This window comes from Osmerus eperlanus, chromosome 14 (assembly GCF_963692335.1).
Source record: "Osmerus eperlanus chromosome 14, fOsmEpe2.1, whole genome shotgun sequence".
Classification (NCBI taxonomy): Eukaryota; Metazoa; Chordata; class Actinopteri; order Osmeriformes; family Osmeridae; genus Osmerus; species Osmerus eperlanus.
Window position 1 is genome coordinate 10,207,957 of NC_085031.1, and position 15,572 is coordinate 10,223,528.

At 42.5% G+C, this 15,572-nt stretch overlaps 3 protein-coding genes and 1 long non-coding RNA gene across 4 annotated transcripts; 1 reads left to right on the forward strand and 3 right to left on the reverse strand.

Annotated features, from left to right (window-relative positions):
* Nucleotides 1–819: 819 nt before the first annotated feature.
* glb1 (galactosidase, beta 1) lies at nt 820–7,202 on the reverse strand. Its single transcript, XM_062477324.1, has 16 exons — nt 7,042–7,202; nt 6,225–6,394; nt 5,952–6,102; nt 5,772–5,832; nt 5,358–5,452; nt 4,964–5,144; nt 4,604–4,662; nt 4,357–4,478; nt 3,981–4,021; nt 3,774–3,886; nt 3,531–3,605; nt 3,299–3,388; nt 3,041–3,154; nt 2,345–2,476; nt 1,961–2,206; nt 820–1,786 (listed from the first exon to the last, which is right to left on the reverse strand). Exons 1-16 carry the CDS (start codon nt 7,126–7,128, stop codon nt 1,541–1,543), a joined length of 1,983 nt encoding a protein of 660 aa, XP_062333308.1. The 5' UTR covers nt 7,129–7,202; the 3' UTR covers nt 820–1,540.
* Nucleotides 7,203–7,420: 218 nt separating this feature from the next.
* Nucleotides 7,421–9,407, forward strand: ccdc86 (coiled-coil domain containing 86). The gene is made up of 5 exons (XM_062477371.1): nt 7,421–7,853; nt 7,931–8,141; nt 8,428–8,557; nt 8,751–8,825; nt 9,076–9,407. The coding sequence occupies exons 1-5, from the start codon at nt 7,571–7,573 to the stop codon at nt 9,211–9,213; spliced, it is 837 nt and encodes a 278-aa protein (XP_062333355.1). The 5' UTR covers nt 7,421–7,570; the 3' UTR covers nt 9,214–9,407.
* A 1,916-nt stretch (nt 9,408–11,323) lies between these two features.
* On the reverse strand, nt 11,324–12,502 carry LOC134033306 (uncharacterized). Its single transcript, XR_009932108.1, has 4 exons — nt 12,237–12,502; nt 12,043–12,107; nt 11,791–11,936; nt 11,324–11,668 (listed from the first exon to the last, which is right to left on the reverse strand). It is a non-coding gene; the product is annotated as an uncharacterized LOC134033306 (long non-coding RNA).
* Nucleotides 12,503–13,505: 1,003 nt separating this feature from the next.
* LOC134033300 (mucin-2-like) lies at nt 13,506–14,153 on the reverse strand (the record flags this gene model as incomplete). Its single annotated transcript, XM_062477403.1, has 1 exon — nt 13,506–14,153. A coding segment is annotated over one exon (648 nt), but the record flags the coding sequence as incomplete, so codon positions are not given.
* Between the last annotated feature and the right edge of the window lie 1,419 nt (nt 14,154–15,572).

The window sequence follows — 15,572 nt, forward strand, 5'->3', positions numbered from 1 at the left end:
GTTGCCCATAACACGCTAGCATTCTGCTAATGAATGCTGATTGGTTAGTCAAGGACTGATACCATAGACTGATACGACCTGGGGCCCGTTCTCCGTACGTCGCTTATTACATCCGAGATCAAATGACACATCCAAGATGACATCATCTTGCTTATCATGATCTGGCTAATTCGGTTCTTCGAACACACTTGTTTATGATTAGTATAGCTGTATTGAGTTATGCCAGAGCCTGTTTTTAACTCCTCCCCGACTGCAAGCGGCTACTCTCGCCGGTCGTTTCATGCAGCCGCAGTCCATGTCGAACGCACCTAATGGTTCTCCCATTAGACATTCTCTGGTACTAGTACCGGGTGTAGTTGGGAGACTCAATGTCAACGTGTGTCTGGGTAATGTAGTTTCTTTAGTTTAGACATATTTTAGGCGCTTCCTAAAAGTGTATCGGAAGCGATATAAACTTGGCTACTGAAGCCGAAAATGTTGGCCCTTAAAAACCTTCATGCACTGACTGACGATGCTGGCAAAACATAGTATCCACCTCTTTGAAAGGTTTTGGCATATGACTCTGGGTTAGACTATAGATCTAGCGAGACAATAAAGTGGGTACACTCTGAATTCCGTTGTCTAAATTAATACGTACAAATACGATGCAAATTCTCCCTGCATTATGCAAACACACAAACTCCAATGAAGATAACACAATAAAGTAATCATAATATCCCCAACGGCTGCATCATGGGCACAAGCACTGAAAGTGGTGCCAAGTAGGCCTACACCAGTGTCTGCTTACATATTTGATAAAAAATACGCAAATTATTTGACTAAAATCTGCTTTTTATTTCAAGTATTTTAAAAGTTTGAAAAGGCTTGTGCATCACAATGACATGTTATATACATTGCAAATGATTTGTAAAAAGTGCAAAAGAATTATATTTTATGATTACAAAAAATCCCAATGATAAATTCCATAAAAATAGCATATATTGAAGAACCCCTGGCAGAGGAGTCACTAAACAAAACATCAAAAAAGCAGTTCAGAATTTGGCACATTATCCTGCCATGCTTTTATGAATTTGCAGTTAAAGTAGATGCATTTTACAGTACTCACGAATTAACAAGCTAAACTGACTGTCAGCACCACTCAAAGTGCTGAAGTTCTGTAATTTGAACATTTGAATAAAAACAAGTGTAAATTAAAGTGAGAAATATCACAGAACACAATTAACTAGGTAGTACAATCAGCCTTTAACCTTATTAAAGTTAAATGTATGTTTTTAAAGATTATAAACATTAAATGCCACATCCCAAAACTGAACCCTTATCCTCAACAATATTTGTAGAGTAGGAGTTGAGTGTGCAGCTAATATGGTATTTATACAAAGAACACAGAACCTGATCCAGTAGTTTGAAGTATAGCTGTCCTCATAGTACCTACACCAATAAAGTCTGTATGGATAAGGCTGGGTGATATAAGACAGGGATATAATGAATAGTGCAAGCTCTAGTGCAAACTAGATTTCCTGATGTGCATTGGCAAGGAGAATCACAGCCAATTGTTCTTATAAAACAGTATCCCTTTGTGATTGTACTCTGACTTGACCGTCGCATTGAGGACTGGGGTGATGGTGAACTTCACAGTGCAGGGCCCGGGAGCGCCCTCAAGCTCAAGAACCGTCACGTTATTGGGCATGGCTGTGCTGAGGATACTGGCAGGCACGTACAAGGTCACCTGAGGGCCTCTGGAGGGCCAGTACCGGCCTAAGTTAAAACCATTGATCCAAACCTGTCCCTGATGGAAAAAAAACAACAAAACGAATACATTTACTTGATAATGCATTATGTGTTGGATATGTTTCACGCTAATTCCATTACATAAATATGTGATTACCTTATTAATTACAACAATGTTAAAATGCATAATTAATTAAATCTATTCATAACCAGGAGCCATGTTGACACTTGCCTTCCTCCAGCCAGGGAAATAAATGTAAGTGTCCTGGGGCAAGTCTGGGATGCCCTCGGGTATAGCAAAGCTGCCCACATAGAAGGCCGGAGTGGAAAGGTGTGAGGGGGGGGCAGCAGTGATAGCCCCCTCAAAAGAGTCAGTTTTCCAGAGGAGTCCCTGGCTGATGGCCTCATCAATGCTGAGGCTGTATGTGATCCAGCCCTCAAGCACATCTGCTTCCAGAGTCAAGTTGGATACCAGTCCCTGGGAGGTATAAGTCAAATTCACAAAGAAATATGACCAGTGACACAAATCACAGTTTTACCAACAAACATACAAAAACGTCATTGCAAAGATTTTGGTACCGCTCAAACTACCGCTCAACTAAAAGTGGGAAAGAACCTTAAAGTCGTTGATCTCTTTTCCATAGTTGACCCTTCCCATATTTTCCACTAGAATGTCCACCTGGCTGCCAGCCTTCCCCGTGATATTCATGGTTTGGGCTTTGTTCCGTTCAAGGATACCCACGGCAACCTGATTAAAAGTCACAACATTACATTTCAGTGGTAAAAATGTATACATAAACTGAAATGTAGCCTGGTAACCAGACCAATCTGCAAGCTAATGGTGTCTTTGCTCTGGCAGATGGGTCTGGCTACCTTCCCATTCAAGCAGATTTCCCTCTGGCATGAAAGGTGCTGGGCCAATCACAACCATTTATCTGATATGGGGTGTGTTTAATACCATGGCTGTACAGAGGAGGGCCGTTGAGGCATTTTCATAACACAAGATGATAATTTGTTGCTCTGATTGTTTGTATCTATCCAATTCTATCAAATTGCATCCAGAGGCATTTTGGTCTGCACCCATTGAGAAAGCCCTTTGGATATAGCAAATTAACTGAGAGGTTCCAGACTAATACACATTTACAAATTGGTCTTGCCATTCCAGGCTAGTGTGAAGTGAAGAGAATAACAATCTATTTTTAAAACAGCACCCTCTTGTGTTTGTACTCAGAATTGATGGCAGCATTATGAACAGCAAGTTTTAGGACTAAAAAATAACTAAGAAACACCACCCATGACACCAAGAACTCACCCCATTTATTGACACGTAGGCTCTGTCGTGGACTCCATTCAAGGGAGAAGACAGAGGGGTGGGAGAGCTGCAGTCAAAAGGTAGTATAGTCCGATAGAGAACAAACCCAAAGGCCTAACGGGGACAGGAAATAAATATCGCAATTAAGAGGTTTATGTATATTGTTAAATACATCATATAAAAAATACATTTTCAGATTCTGGAATTATATCAAAAAGTATTTTGTTGTATAATTCACAAAACGTTTTTCGGGAGTACCTGCTTCATGTCAATGAAGTTAAGAGGGTAAGTGCTTTTGACAGGTCCAGAGAAAGACAATACTTTTAGGGCATCAGTCACGGTCTGGTACTGTAAAGGGCAGGGCAGAGCAAATCCAATTCACTTCAAGCAAGAAAATAAAGCTTGGAAGATCCAAATGCATATCAACAATACCCAATCAACAATAACATTTGTTAAGTATATGGTTCTAAACATTTTGTCTGACCCTCACCTTCTTCATTTGTACAGGTCCATATGCATATTTAGGAGTTGTCGGAGGAACTGGACCTTCTGGAATCTTGTGGTACTATTTAGATGAAGAATAGAAACTGGATGTAGGTTTTTTATGCCTTTGAAACTATAAAGAACGGTCAACTGCTTGTTTATATTCAGTTTCTTATTGTGTTTGTACTGGGACCGTCTGACTGTAAAGTTCTGGCACAGAACTTAAAAAAATGAAATCTAAGCCACATACCATTTTTATCACATCTCGGATGGCAAAGTACTTGTCTGTAAGATCTCCAGCCTCCGTTAGTGGTGCGTTGTAATCGTAGCTAGTAGGCTGAGGGGCGTAGGGTGTATTAGCACCTAGAAACACCAGTAGATCTTCTTATTAACAGCCCTCAACATGATCATTATCTCTCCATCAAAAGAATGGTTTGGTAACCGAAGGACCACTCACCATTCCAGTATTCAAAATTTGTCCCTCCAATGAACATGTACCTGCAAAGTTACATGTGATGCTTACAACCATATCATTTGTTATTAATGACTAGTAACAGCCTAACCATGTATAGGGTTACATTCATGTACACTGTTTGTGTATTCATGTGCAATGTACATACATATTTTCCCCTACCAACTTCACTACCAAGCAAGGTCTATCCCCCGCCTCCCTGCCGTTTCTGCCTGTTTCAGTCTCATCTACCTATAGACCTCTGTCTATGCTTTTCACAATTACAATAACTAACAGCTACTACTAGCAGATAATCAGAGGGGGGTCCACAGTTTTAACAGCGTTACAGTGGTTAGTGCCACAGCATTGGTGGGTGACTCACATGTTTACATTAGCACCCAAGGCGAGGATCTCGTTCAGGGACTTTGCTACAATGGAGGTGGACACTACTGCATGGGGCTCTCCCCAGTGGTCAAGCCAGCCAGTGTAGAATTCAGAGTTCACCTATAACAGTAGATATCAGACTAAAAATATGTTCTACCAAGCACAACAATAAACATCTCAAACAGGGGGGATATGGTAGTCTGTATGTACTGTATGCATACATATACTGTAGGTAGGTGATTTACCAGAGGGCCGTGTGGTTCGGCATGTCTTTGTGCTTCAAATGCAGCAGTCACGTTCCCTCCTAGTCATGGAAACACCCACACACATCCTTGTCACAGACACAATGTTAAAGTGACATACAGTCTGAATAATGGATCCAAATATAGTAAGAGTGTGAACACAACAAATAGGTAGAGCTTATCCACTTATCCCATCAAACCACATGTGAAGTATTCAAAATCTGCCCATTTCTTCTTCAAATATCCTCTTTGAAATAAAGAGTGAGCCATTACAATGATGAGCACAATTAACAATTGGAGCTCATCTTGACCACATTTACATCAGCAGCCTACACTGATCCAGCCTCTAACTTCAATCTGTACCTGGTCCAAAGTCCACAGTGGCATACAGCCCCTGTATGGAGCCACACTTGAGATAACCCAGACCAGCACCATCTGTGGTGAACAGCACCACTTCATCTCCCAGGTGGGAACGGAACAGCGCAATCAGATGACGAAGGTAGTTGTAGTCGCAGGCAAAGTAGCTGCCATACTCATTCTCCACCTGACGCAGAGTGGTGTTTGTGTGTGTGCATGTGTATAAAAGAGTGCATGTGTGGGGAAGAGGAGTATTAATCACCACATGATTAACAAGGTACTGACTGAAAATGACAACGTTCTTCATTCGATACTTGGTAATGGGTTTTATTTTGGCCTGAGAAAACAATGGTTAGACATTTTCATACAGGTTCTACATTAGGATACCAGTACCCCTTACCTGGACAGTGATGATGGGTCCCCCATTCTGATAGAGGAAATGTTTTATCATTGGCAGCAGCTTCCCCATCCACTTATCAACAGCAGCAATGTAGTCTGAAACATATGGATGGTTTGTTGTCATGTTATTAAAAAAGCATAGCTACAACTTATGGCACTTTGTCTGCAGTCTTGAACCGTAGCCTTTACAAACCATGACTGATAGTTAAATATTTGGGAACTTCAAAATGGGAGAACCAGGTGTGGGTTCCAAGATGAGTCTAGTCCAAACTAACCAGAAAACTACTCATCAGCGGGCTTTCTCACAGAGCAGTGTGAAACCATTTAATGTTAATTTGTAACATATAGTATCAGGCATATACATTATATTGTTATACTACTTTGCTTATGTACTTATATATACTTGATGTAACACCTGGATCTGAAGAACGCAGGACGATGTCTTTCTTGTTGAGCAGCCAGGCAGGTAAACCACCCTTTCAAACAGACAGATTGGTTCACAGGTAGTGTACAATACAAGGCGGTTTGCAATGGGAAAAATTAATACAACCATAAAGCTCAGACAACCACACCATACATCCACAGACATTCTCACCATGTCCCACTCTCCACATATGTATGGTCCTGGCCTGAGTATGACCAGGAGGCCCAAGTCATGGGCAAGCTGCAGGAAGTGATCCAGATCTCTGTCTCTGCCAAAATCATACCGGTTTGGAGACGGCTCGTGGTAGTTCCATGGAACATATCTGAAAGGAAAGCACATAAATGGATGGGCTTGTATTTTGCGGATTCAATGCTCTTTTTTAAGACTACTACTATTACAACACTGTTAGCCCTCTAACAAAGTGGACAAGATATGCGTGCATACGTCTGGATGGTGTTCAGTCCTGCCATGTACATCTTCAGCAGCCGGTCTTTCCAGTATACTCTAGGTATCCTGTTGTAATGGATGCTTCCTGAGATGTAGCGGAACTCTTCCCCATCTTTCCGGAAACAGTCACTTTTGTAGTCCACGCTAAAGGTACGGGGCGCCCCACGCTGAGAACAGTGAAAAATTGTCCTTCTAAATGTATTTTATAATCACATCCTTGTCTTTTCATAAGTTGACACGAGGACAGCTAATAAGCATGTAATTGGCAGTATAATATCACTATGTTACCATAGTGATTAGTCTTTGCTAGATACACCAATCAGAATGATCACAACTGCTGACTCATGTCGCACAATCCCATGTGACAGACAGGCTTTTACAACAATGGAATTGTCTCTCAGGTGATGTCCCTCAACAGTTAACAATCTATCCTTCCAATGTTTGAGATTGTATTGTGTGATTCATGCTGGTGGAGAGATATACAGAATAAATAAATAAAATAGAGTGACAAAATTGTCGTGAATTTTTCTAACCATTAATTGCGACTTTTACAGTAATCAATCATTAAAATCACCAATCAGAGCAGCCCAATTACTTAAGTATAATAAATGTGTACCAGACAGACCATAACCATTTATTGTTATTAGTATTCATAATAGCCTACACCAGATAGGCTACTACTAAAGTCTACTTAGTGCATCCTTCTGTACATCCTGGAGCTGTTGCGCTATACAGCTAACCAACATAATGATGTGACCGACAGGAAGTACGAGTCTAAGCAAACTTATATTACGGATGTAAACTGGGTACTTACTGTACAGTCTAAAAGCAAACACAAAAAGAGGACACCTACTCCGGTGACAGCCATCTCTACTAGAGGACACAGCTTGCTACTCGGCATTCAAAGGCACTGTGCCTTCCTAGATCACAAGACGAGACCGCTGTCATGTCTGAACCAGGAAGCGTGCGGAAGTCACATGACCAGCATGATGGGCATTGCCAGATTCTGACCACGGGCATTAGGTATGTTCGACTTTAGCAGCGCTGGCGGCGCCGACTTGAAGCAGTGAATGCCATTGGCTGCTTCGAGTCAGCCGGCTGACACCTATAAAAGCGAGCGAGCAGAACCAAGTAAAAGCTGTAAATGCGGAAGTCAACTATATTGGACGAGGTGTGTAGTGACATACTTCCATCAATAGGCGGCAAGTGTGAGTCTTTTAATGAGGAACTACCAACACGTGTGTTCTTCTCTACGTCTGTTGTTCTTTAAAACAGTTTTTAACAACATTGACGTCTCATAAGTTTATGACGATTGTTGCATATATTCATAACTTCGTTTAAAGATGTATATGAGTGAAGAAATTACCCAGTACGACCCTAACGAGGTAGAAGAGGCCGAAGTAACCCCAGAACTCGAGCTGCCTCCTGTGGTAACACGGACCCGTAGCGGACGCAGAGTGCGAACTCCTGCAGCCCTTCTCGATTCTGAAGTACCCAGCCTCGTGAAGACTCCCAGTCGCAGAACTAGAAAGTCTGCTATTCAAAAGTTACCTGAAAACAAGACAGGAAATCAGAACACGGAACCGAATACAACCATTCCAGCCGTAAAACAAATGATTGAGTCTCGTAAGTATGCATACGTCACGCCGGATGTTTTGTCCAGAGCTGCAACGTTTGTGTTTACCTCTCTACTGTGTTCACAGCGACCATGGTTAAATCCGATGGCGTATCAAATGATGCATGCAACGAGAAGGAAAACGATGCCCGCACAATACTAATGGAATTAGCTATCCGGCCGCAAATTAAAACTGCGAAAAGGACAAACCACTCGGAGTCAAGTGAGAAACGGAACTCGAGTATACCGCTGGGCAAGCCTAAATCTGGACGAGTATGGAAAGATCGCAACAAGCAAAGGTAATATAGGATCAAAGAGACAACATGGTGAAAACGTGTTGTCACGGCATTATTTTGTGAATACTGTAAAACCGGTAATGCCCTTTTTGTTTACGTTTTTTTTACACGTCTTGTGTAATATCCTGAAATCTCTCTCAATGCCTTGTTTGCCTGTAGAGCACCAGCACTGCTCTGCAGCTCATCTCGTTATTTGTCATTGATCTGAAGGACTAAAGACATGTTATTTGTCATTTTAATGTAAAATGATCAATACGCCTTGACTAAATATTTTGTATTTGTATTCAAGGTTCTCTGCATTGCTGAGAGATAAGCCACTGCGTTCCTCGTGGGAAAAGAAGATGGAGGCCAAAAGAGGAAAGGAGATGGTGAAAAAATATTCTCTTCAACTGAAAGAGGACAAGGCCAGAGAAAAGGAGGCAAGTAATAAGTGAAGACTATTTCAGGCATGGCACTCGGGCAATGCACGTCCTCGCGCTCATCAACATAATGTTGAATGTCATACTTTCATGATTATGAATCCATGCTCAGATCGTACGTGAGTGTCTTCACTGAAATATATTTCAACAATTTTGTGTGCCAACATCTTGTGTTGTTTTTTTCCTTACGAAGGATAAGAGGAAAAGGAGGGAAGATAACTTAAAACGACGTGCAGAGAATGAGAGGAAGGCAGAGGTTGTTCAAGTGGTAAGTGAACCATCCCAACTGAACACTTACCTCATTTTCTCATATACTGTTGCACTTTTAGTTCTTTTCGCACAGTTATTCTGTTTTCATGTCACCTAAAATCAAGTAACGTAGTATACAAAAATCAAGTAATAAACTATTCTAACTGAACCTCCATTCTGCACCTTTCATTCCCAGGCTAACTGGGTTAGTAAACAGGTAACTACACTAAACCTGGCAATTTTTTTCTACATTACATATTCTTTCGCAGATCCGAAACACATCAAAAATCAAGAGGATGAAAAAGAAACAACTGAGGAAGATTGAGAAAAGGGACACGCTGGCCATGCTGCAGAAGTCAAAACCCAAGACCCCAAAGGCTCCAGAGAAAGTGATCAGTAAATATTGACTTGAGTGGGACGTTGAAGTATGGTTAAACACACTATATTGATTGTGTGTATGGGGGGTTGTAAAATCTAACCATGGATATGTGGGTTAACACAGATGATGGTTAGATGGGAAGTGTACATTTTATTGACACTGGAAATTAACATCTGATCAATTGTGTTCCTATGTTTTTCAATAATAAACATATACATTTCCGATGTGCCCCATATTGTGGTTTTTGACATAGCTCATACATACATCTATAGCTACATGATATCTGAGGTGGTTTCCAAAACACTTACTTTGCAACAAAACGAGCATATAGTCTACACCTAACAGTAGTGTTGCCAAAAAAATCTCACCAAGTCGCTATTTGCTCTCTGAAATGTCTTATCACGTCATATATTGCATCAAAGTTTAGATCTGTAGAGATGTACTAAGTACAATTAGAGATCTAATAGCCTATTCATATAATGGGAATCCTAGAACAGAAAGGCAAACCTGACATTCATAAATGAGAAATTGTATTTACTGTAGCTGCTGCTTACAAGATTGCCAAAGTAGTGGAAAGTGGCTAGATAATGTTTTTTTTGTTGCTAGGGAAGATGAAGTCTGGTTGTTCTTGCAGCCTGTGGTTGTAGGAGCAGATGTTATTGTAGGTGACATTGTAGCGGACAACTCTAGGAAGGGTCCTGAGGCCTGTTCCATAAAGGCCGCTCAAAAAAGCTGGACTTAAAGTCCCAAACCTGACTTGAATTAGTTTAATTGGTCAAGCGGTGCTAAAGCGGTTCCATAAAGGACAATTTCAGCTCACGGCTACGTGACATTTTCCAGAAAGAAAAAGTTCACGCACGCACACTTGTGGGTAATCTGTGATTTATAAAGGGAACATTGCTTACCGGTGTGCACTGCATACGCTCGGTTTTATAAGGCTGAATTTTGGGGGGGGGGGGCGCACGCTATCTTAGGCTTTTGGACGCACGTACACTTTTAGTATGAATCCTACGCACAGTTTTATAAATGAGACCTCTGGTGGTTCCAAACTTCTTCCATTTACGGATGATGGAGGCCACAGAGTTCACTGGGACCTTCGATGCTGCAGACATTTTTCTGTACCCTTCCCCAGATCTTTGCCTCAATACAATCCTGTCTCAGATGTCTACAGACAATTCCTTGGACTTCACGGCTTGGTTTGTGCTCTGACATGCATTGTCAACTGTGGGACCCTGTATAGACAGGTGTGTGCCTTTCCAAATAATGTCCTATCAACTGCATTTACCACATGTGGACTCCAATCAAGTTGTAGAAACATCTCAAGGATGATCAGTGCAAACAGGATGCAACTTAGCTCAATTTTCAGCGTCATGGCAAAGGCTGTTTATTCTGTTTATTGCGATACCCTTTAGCCCTATAAGGGATAATCTTCCAGGGTTTGAACAATTAACAAATACACACATGTATGACATATATATATACAGATTACAGATCAAAGAAACATAGTCATACATAATCATCACATAAAATATACAGGCTGTGAATACTTATGTACAAGAGATTTGTTCCTTTTTTATTTAATAGATTTGCAATAAAAAAAATGTTCATGTTGTCATTATGGGGTATTGTGTGTAGAATTTTGAGGGAAAAAATAAATTGAATCAATTTTGGAATACGGCTGTAACATAAAATGGAAAAAGTGAAGCGCCGTGAATACTGCACTGTAGATGTAGATGTATAGTAGCTGATTGGGTAGCTACGTATTGACATTTTAATTAAAAACCCACTGGACCAGCCACCCGCATTCAGCCTCCTCATACCTTCTTCTACAATCTTGTATACTTTTGACTTCTCCACCTTCTTTGCTTGACGGCTTCAGGTATCACTGATTGCCACACACATAATTTAAACTAAATTAAAGTTACATTTTGCCAAGTGATTGCTGTTTGCCAAAATATTAAAGAAATAAATATTATGAACAAAGTTTATTCTGAGAAATTAGTCAATGCAAAATCATTTAGATTTGATGACAACTCAAACTTTTCTAAAAGGTATCATACATCACAAGCAAGTATAAAGGATAAATATGAGAGTATTTGCATTACAGAAGTTCAAGCTTTGTAATTTGTGTCATCTTTTTGATTACATAATAGATCATTAAAACAAGTGATTGTGCTATTTGCTTTTACGTTAATTTGACAGTGGTACAATTTCATATGAAAGGAAAGGGCCAAAACAGTCAGAAAAGATCTACATCAAAATGTACAGAAAGTTGACTAAAGTGATTGGTAGTAGAAAAGTGACCATATCTACAGGTCTGCTCCTTGCCATTGCACCGCTGGTGGTGGTGAGTGCTGTGGCAGTTTGAGTTGTTTGCGTTGTTGTACTGGTACTTGCAGCTGTACTTGTGGTTGTAGGTGCTACTGTGGAATTAGTTGCCTCCACAGTTGTAGGAGTTACAGTACTGGAGGCATTTGGTTCAGCTATTGTGGGAAAGAAGAAAAACATTGTTTCTTGCAAAACATTTAACTGAGTTCAATAAAAATAAAAAATCGTGTTTTTTGACATATCTGAACATAATGGAATTATTTAGATCATTACAAACCTGCAACAATACTGCCAGTGATAACATTCAGGAAAACCAGGGATTCATTTAAAGACTTTTTTAATGAGTCTTCTGCACTGGTGATGTTCGGAACTACACTCTCATTCTGGAATATCAAGTTGGCTGTGACACCCACTGAGCCAGGCCTGAAAAGTAGAGATTCATAAATGGATTGTTTATACTCAAGCAATAGAGCATGAATACATTGACAGAGCCAACATAAACCTAAATCTCTTGTCACGGATAGCTTACCAAAATCCAATAATTATGCATCTCAGGAAAGTGAAAGGGTACCACTTCCTGTATCCCCGATTCAGCTAAAAAATATGAGGAAAAAAATGAAAGGATTATCGCACAAAGAACATATGAAAACATGAATTATTGAAAAATCTATGTCAAATGATTTTTCTTTTGAATTGAAATGACGGATTTTAGATGAGAATTACCTCAGCTGTGACATTGGCAGCCAATTCTTTATATTGCAACGATTTTGGGTTGTTGTATTCGATTACGAAAACCCGCACCAAACGCATCCTCAGAAAGAGGTAACCCTCATTTTGTTGAGGGGGGTCTGTTGATGCACCTGTGCTAGTCGTGGTTAATCTGGTAGTGCTAGAAGGTTGTGTCGCAGGGATAGCTGTTTTGGTTGTGGATGTAGTTGAATGTGGTAGAGAAGTTGGGGCTGTTGTGAAACTTGTAAAATACGCTGTGGTAGTTGTAGGGGCAGCTGTGGTAGTTGTAGGGGCAGCTGTGGTTGTAGTAGAGGCAGCTGTGGTTGTAGTGGGAGCAGCTGTGGTTTTAGTAAGAGCAACTGTGGTTGTAGTAAGAGCAGCTGTGGTTGTTGTAGGGGCAACTGTGGTTTTAATGGGAGAAGCTGTGCTAGTCGTGGTTAATCTGGTAGTGCTAGAAGTTTGTGTCACAGGGATAGCTGTTTTGGTTGTGGATGTAGTTGAATGTGGTAGAGAAGTTGGGGCTGTTGCGATACTTGTAAAAGATGCTGTGGTAGTTGTAAGGGCAGCTGTAGTAGTTGTAGGGGCAGCTGTGGTTGGAGTAGGAGCAGCTGTGGTTGTAGCGAGAGCAGCTGTGATTGTAGTAGGGGCAACTGTGGTTGTAATAGGAGAAGCTGTGCTAGTCGTGGTTAATCTGGTAGTGCTAGAAGTTTGTGTCGCAAGGATAGCTGTTTTGGTTGTGGATGTAGTTGAATGTGGTAGAGAAGTTGGGGCTGTTGCGATACTTGTAAAAGATGCTGTGGTAGTTGTAGGCGCAGCTGTGGTAGTTGTAGGGGCAGCTGTGGTAGTTGTAGGGCCAGCTGTGGTTGTAGTGGGAGAAGCTGTGGTTGTTGTTGGAGCCTCTGTGCTAGTTGTAGGAGTGGCTGTTGTGGTTGTTGGAGCCTCTATGGTAGTTTTAGGGCCAGCTGTGGTTGAAGTGGGAGAAGCTGTGGTTGTTGTTGGAGCCTCTGTGCTCGTTGTAGGAGTGGCTGTTGTTGTTGTTGGAGCCTCTGTGGTAGTTGTAGGAGTGGCTGTTGTGGTTGTTGGAGCCTCTGTGGTAGTTGTAGGGCCAGCTGTGGTTGAAGTGGGAGAAGCTGTGGTTGTTGTTGGAGCCTCTGTGCTCGTTGTAGGAGTGGCTGTTGTTGTTGTTGGAGCCTCTGTTGTAGTTGTAGGGCCAGCTGTGGTTGTAGTGGGAGAAGCTGTGGTTGTTGTTGGAGCCTCTGTGCTCGTTGTAGGGGCAGCTGTGGTTGTAGTGGGAGAAGCTGTGGTTGTTGTTGGAGCCTCTGTGCTCGTTGTAGGGGCAGCTGTGGTTGTAGTGAGAGAAGCTGTGGTTGTTGTTTGAGCGTCTGTCGTAGTTGTTGGGGCAGCTGTTGTTGATGTTGGAACCTCTGTGGTAGTTGTAGGAGTGGCTGTTGTTGTTGTTGGAGCCTCCGTAGTTGGGGCAGCTGTTGATGTTGTTGGACCCTCTGTGGTAGTTGTAGGTGCAGCTGTGGTTGTAGTGGGAGAAGCTGTGGTTGTTGTTGGAGCCTCTGTGCTAGTTGTAGGAGTGGCTGTTCTTGTTGTTGGAGCCTCTGTGGTAGTTGTAGGGCCAGCTGTGGTTGTAGTAGGAGAAGCTGTGGTTGTTGTTGGAGCCTCTGTGCTAGTTGTAGGAGTGGCTGTTGTTGTTGTTGGAGCCTCTGTGGTAGTTGTATGGACAGCTGTGGTTGTAGTGGGAGAAGCTGTGGTTGTTGTTGGAGCATCTGTTGCGGTTATAGGTGCAGCTGATGTTGTATTGGGAGCACCTTTTGTCGTTGTTGGAACCTCTGTGGTAGTTGTAGGAGTGGCTGTTGTTGTTGTTGTTGGAGTCTCTGTGGTAGTTGTAGGGCCAGCTGTGGTTGTAGTGGGAGAAGCTGTGTTTGTTGTTGGAGCCTCTGTGCTAGTTGTAGGAGTGGCTGTTGTGGTTTTTGGAGCCTCTGTGGTAGTTGTAGGGCCAGCTGTGGTTGAAGTGGGAGAAGCTGTGGTTGTTGTTGGAGCTTCTGTGTTCGTTGTAGGAGTGGCTGTTGTTGTTGTTGGAGCCTCTATGGTAGTTGTAGGGCCAGCTGTGGTTGTAGTGGGAGAAGCTGTGGTTGTTGTTGGAGCCTCTGTGCTCGTTATAGGGGCAGCTGTGGTTGTAGTGGTAGAGGCTGTGGTTGTTGTTGGAGCCTCTGTGCTCGTTGTAGGGGCAGCTGTGGTTGTAGTGGGAGAAGCTGTGGTTGTTGTTGGAGCCTCTGTGTTCGTTGTAGGAGTGGCTGTTGTTGTTGTTGGAGCCTCTGTGCTAGTTGTAGGAGTGGCTGTTGTGGTTTTTGGAGCCTCTGTGGTAGTTGTAGGGCCAGCTGTGGTTGAAGTGGGAGAAGCTGTGGTTGTTGTTGGAGCCTCTGTGTTCGTTGTAGGAGTGGCTGTTGTTGTTGTTGGAGCCTCTGTGGTAGTTGTAGGAGTGGCTGTTGTTGTTGTTGGAGCCTCTGTGCTAGTTGTAGGAGTGGCTGTTGTTGTTGTTGGAGCCTCTGTGCTAGTTGTAGGAGTGGCTGTTGTTGTTGTTGGAGCCTCTGTGGTAGTTGTAGGGACAGCTGTGGTTGTAGTGGGAGAAGCTGTGGTTGTTGTTGGAGCATCTGTTGCGGTTATAGGTGCAACTGATGTTGTAGTGGGAGCACCTTTTGTCGTTGTTGGAACCTCTGTGGTAGTCGTAGGAGTGGCTGTTGTTGTTGTTGGAGTCTCTGTGGTAGTTGTAGGGTCAGCTGTGGTTGTAGTGGGAGAAGCTGTGTTTGTTGTTGGAGCCTCTGTGCTAGTTGTAGGAGTGGCTGTTGTGGTTTTTGGAGCCTCTGTGGTAGTTGTAGGGCCAGCTGTGGTTGAAGTGGGAGAAGCTGTGGTTGTTGTTGGAGCCTCTGTATTCGTTGTAGGAGTGGCTGTTGTTGTTGTTGGAGCGTCTGTGGTAGTTGTAGGGCCAGCTGTGGTTGTAGTGGGAGAAGCTGTGGTTGTTGTTGGAGCCTCTGTGCTCGTTGTAGGGGCAGCTGTGGTTGTAGTGGGAGAAGCTGTGGTTGTTGTTGGAGCCTCTGTGCTCGTTGTAGAGGCAGCTGTGGTTGTAGTGGGAGAAGCTGTGGTTGTTGTTGGAGCGTCTGTCGTAGTTGTTGGGGCAGCTGTTGTTGTTGTTGGAACCTCTGTGGTAGTTGTAGGAGTGGCTGTTGTTGTTGTTGGAGCCTCTGTAGTTGGGGCAGCTGTTGATGTTGTTGGACCCTCTGTGGTAGTTGTAGGTGCAGCTGTGGTTGTAGTGGGAGAAACTGT

Excerpts from the sequence above, each read along its gene's own strand:
- glb1 (XM_062477324.1), bottom strand. The coding sequence starts at position 7,128 with ATGCCGAGTAGCAAGCTGTGTCCTCTAGTAGAGATGGCTGTCACCGGA. Across the intron at positions 3,887-3,980 it reads AAATTTTGAATACTGGAATG|GTGCTAATACACCCTACGCC; the intron begins GTGAGTGGTCCT and ends TGGTGTTTCTAG. Across the intron at positions 2,207-2,344 it reads AAGAGATCAACGACTTTAAG|GGACTGGTATCCAACTTGAC; the intron begins GTTCTTTCCCAC and ends TATACCTCCCAG.
- ccdc86 (XM_062477371.1), top strand. The coding sequence starts at position 7,571 with ATGTATATGAGTGAAGAAATTACCCAGTACGACCCTAACGAGGTAGAA. Across the intron at positions 7,854-7,930 it reads AAAACAAATGATTGAGTCTC|CGACCATGGTTAAATCCGAT; the intron begins GTAAGTATGCAT and ends CTGTGTTCACAG. Across the intron at positions 8,142-8,427 it reads AAAGATCGCAACAAGCAAAG|GTTCTCTGCATTGCTGAGAG; the intron begins GTAATATAGGAT and ends TTTGTATTCAAG.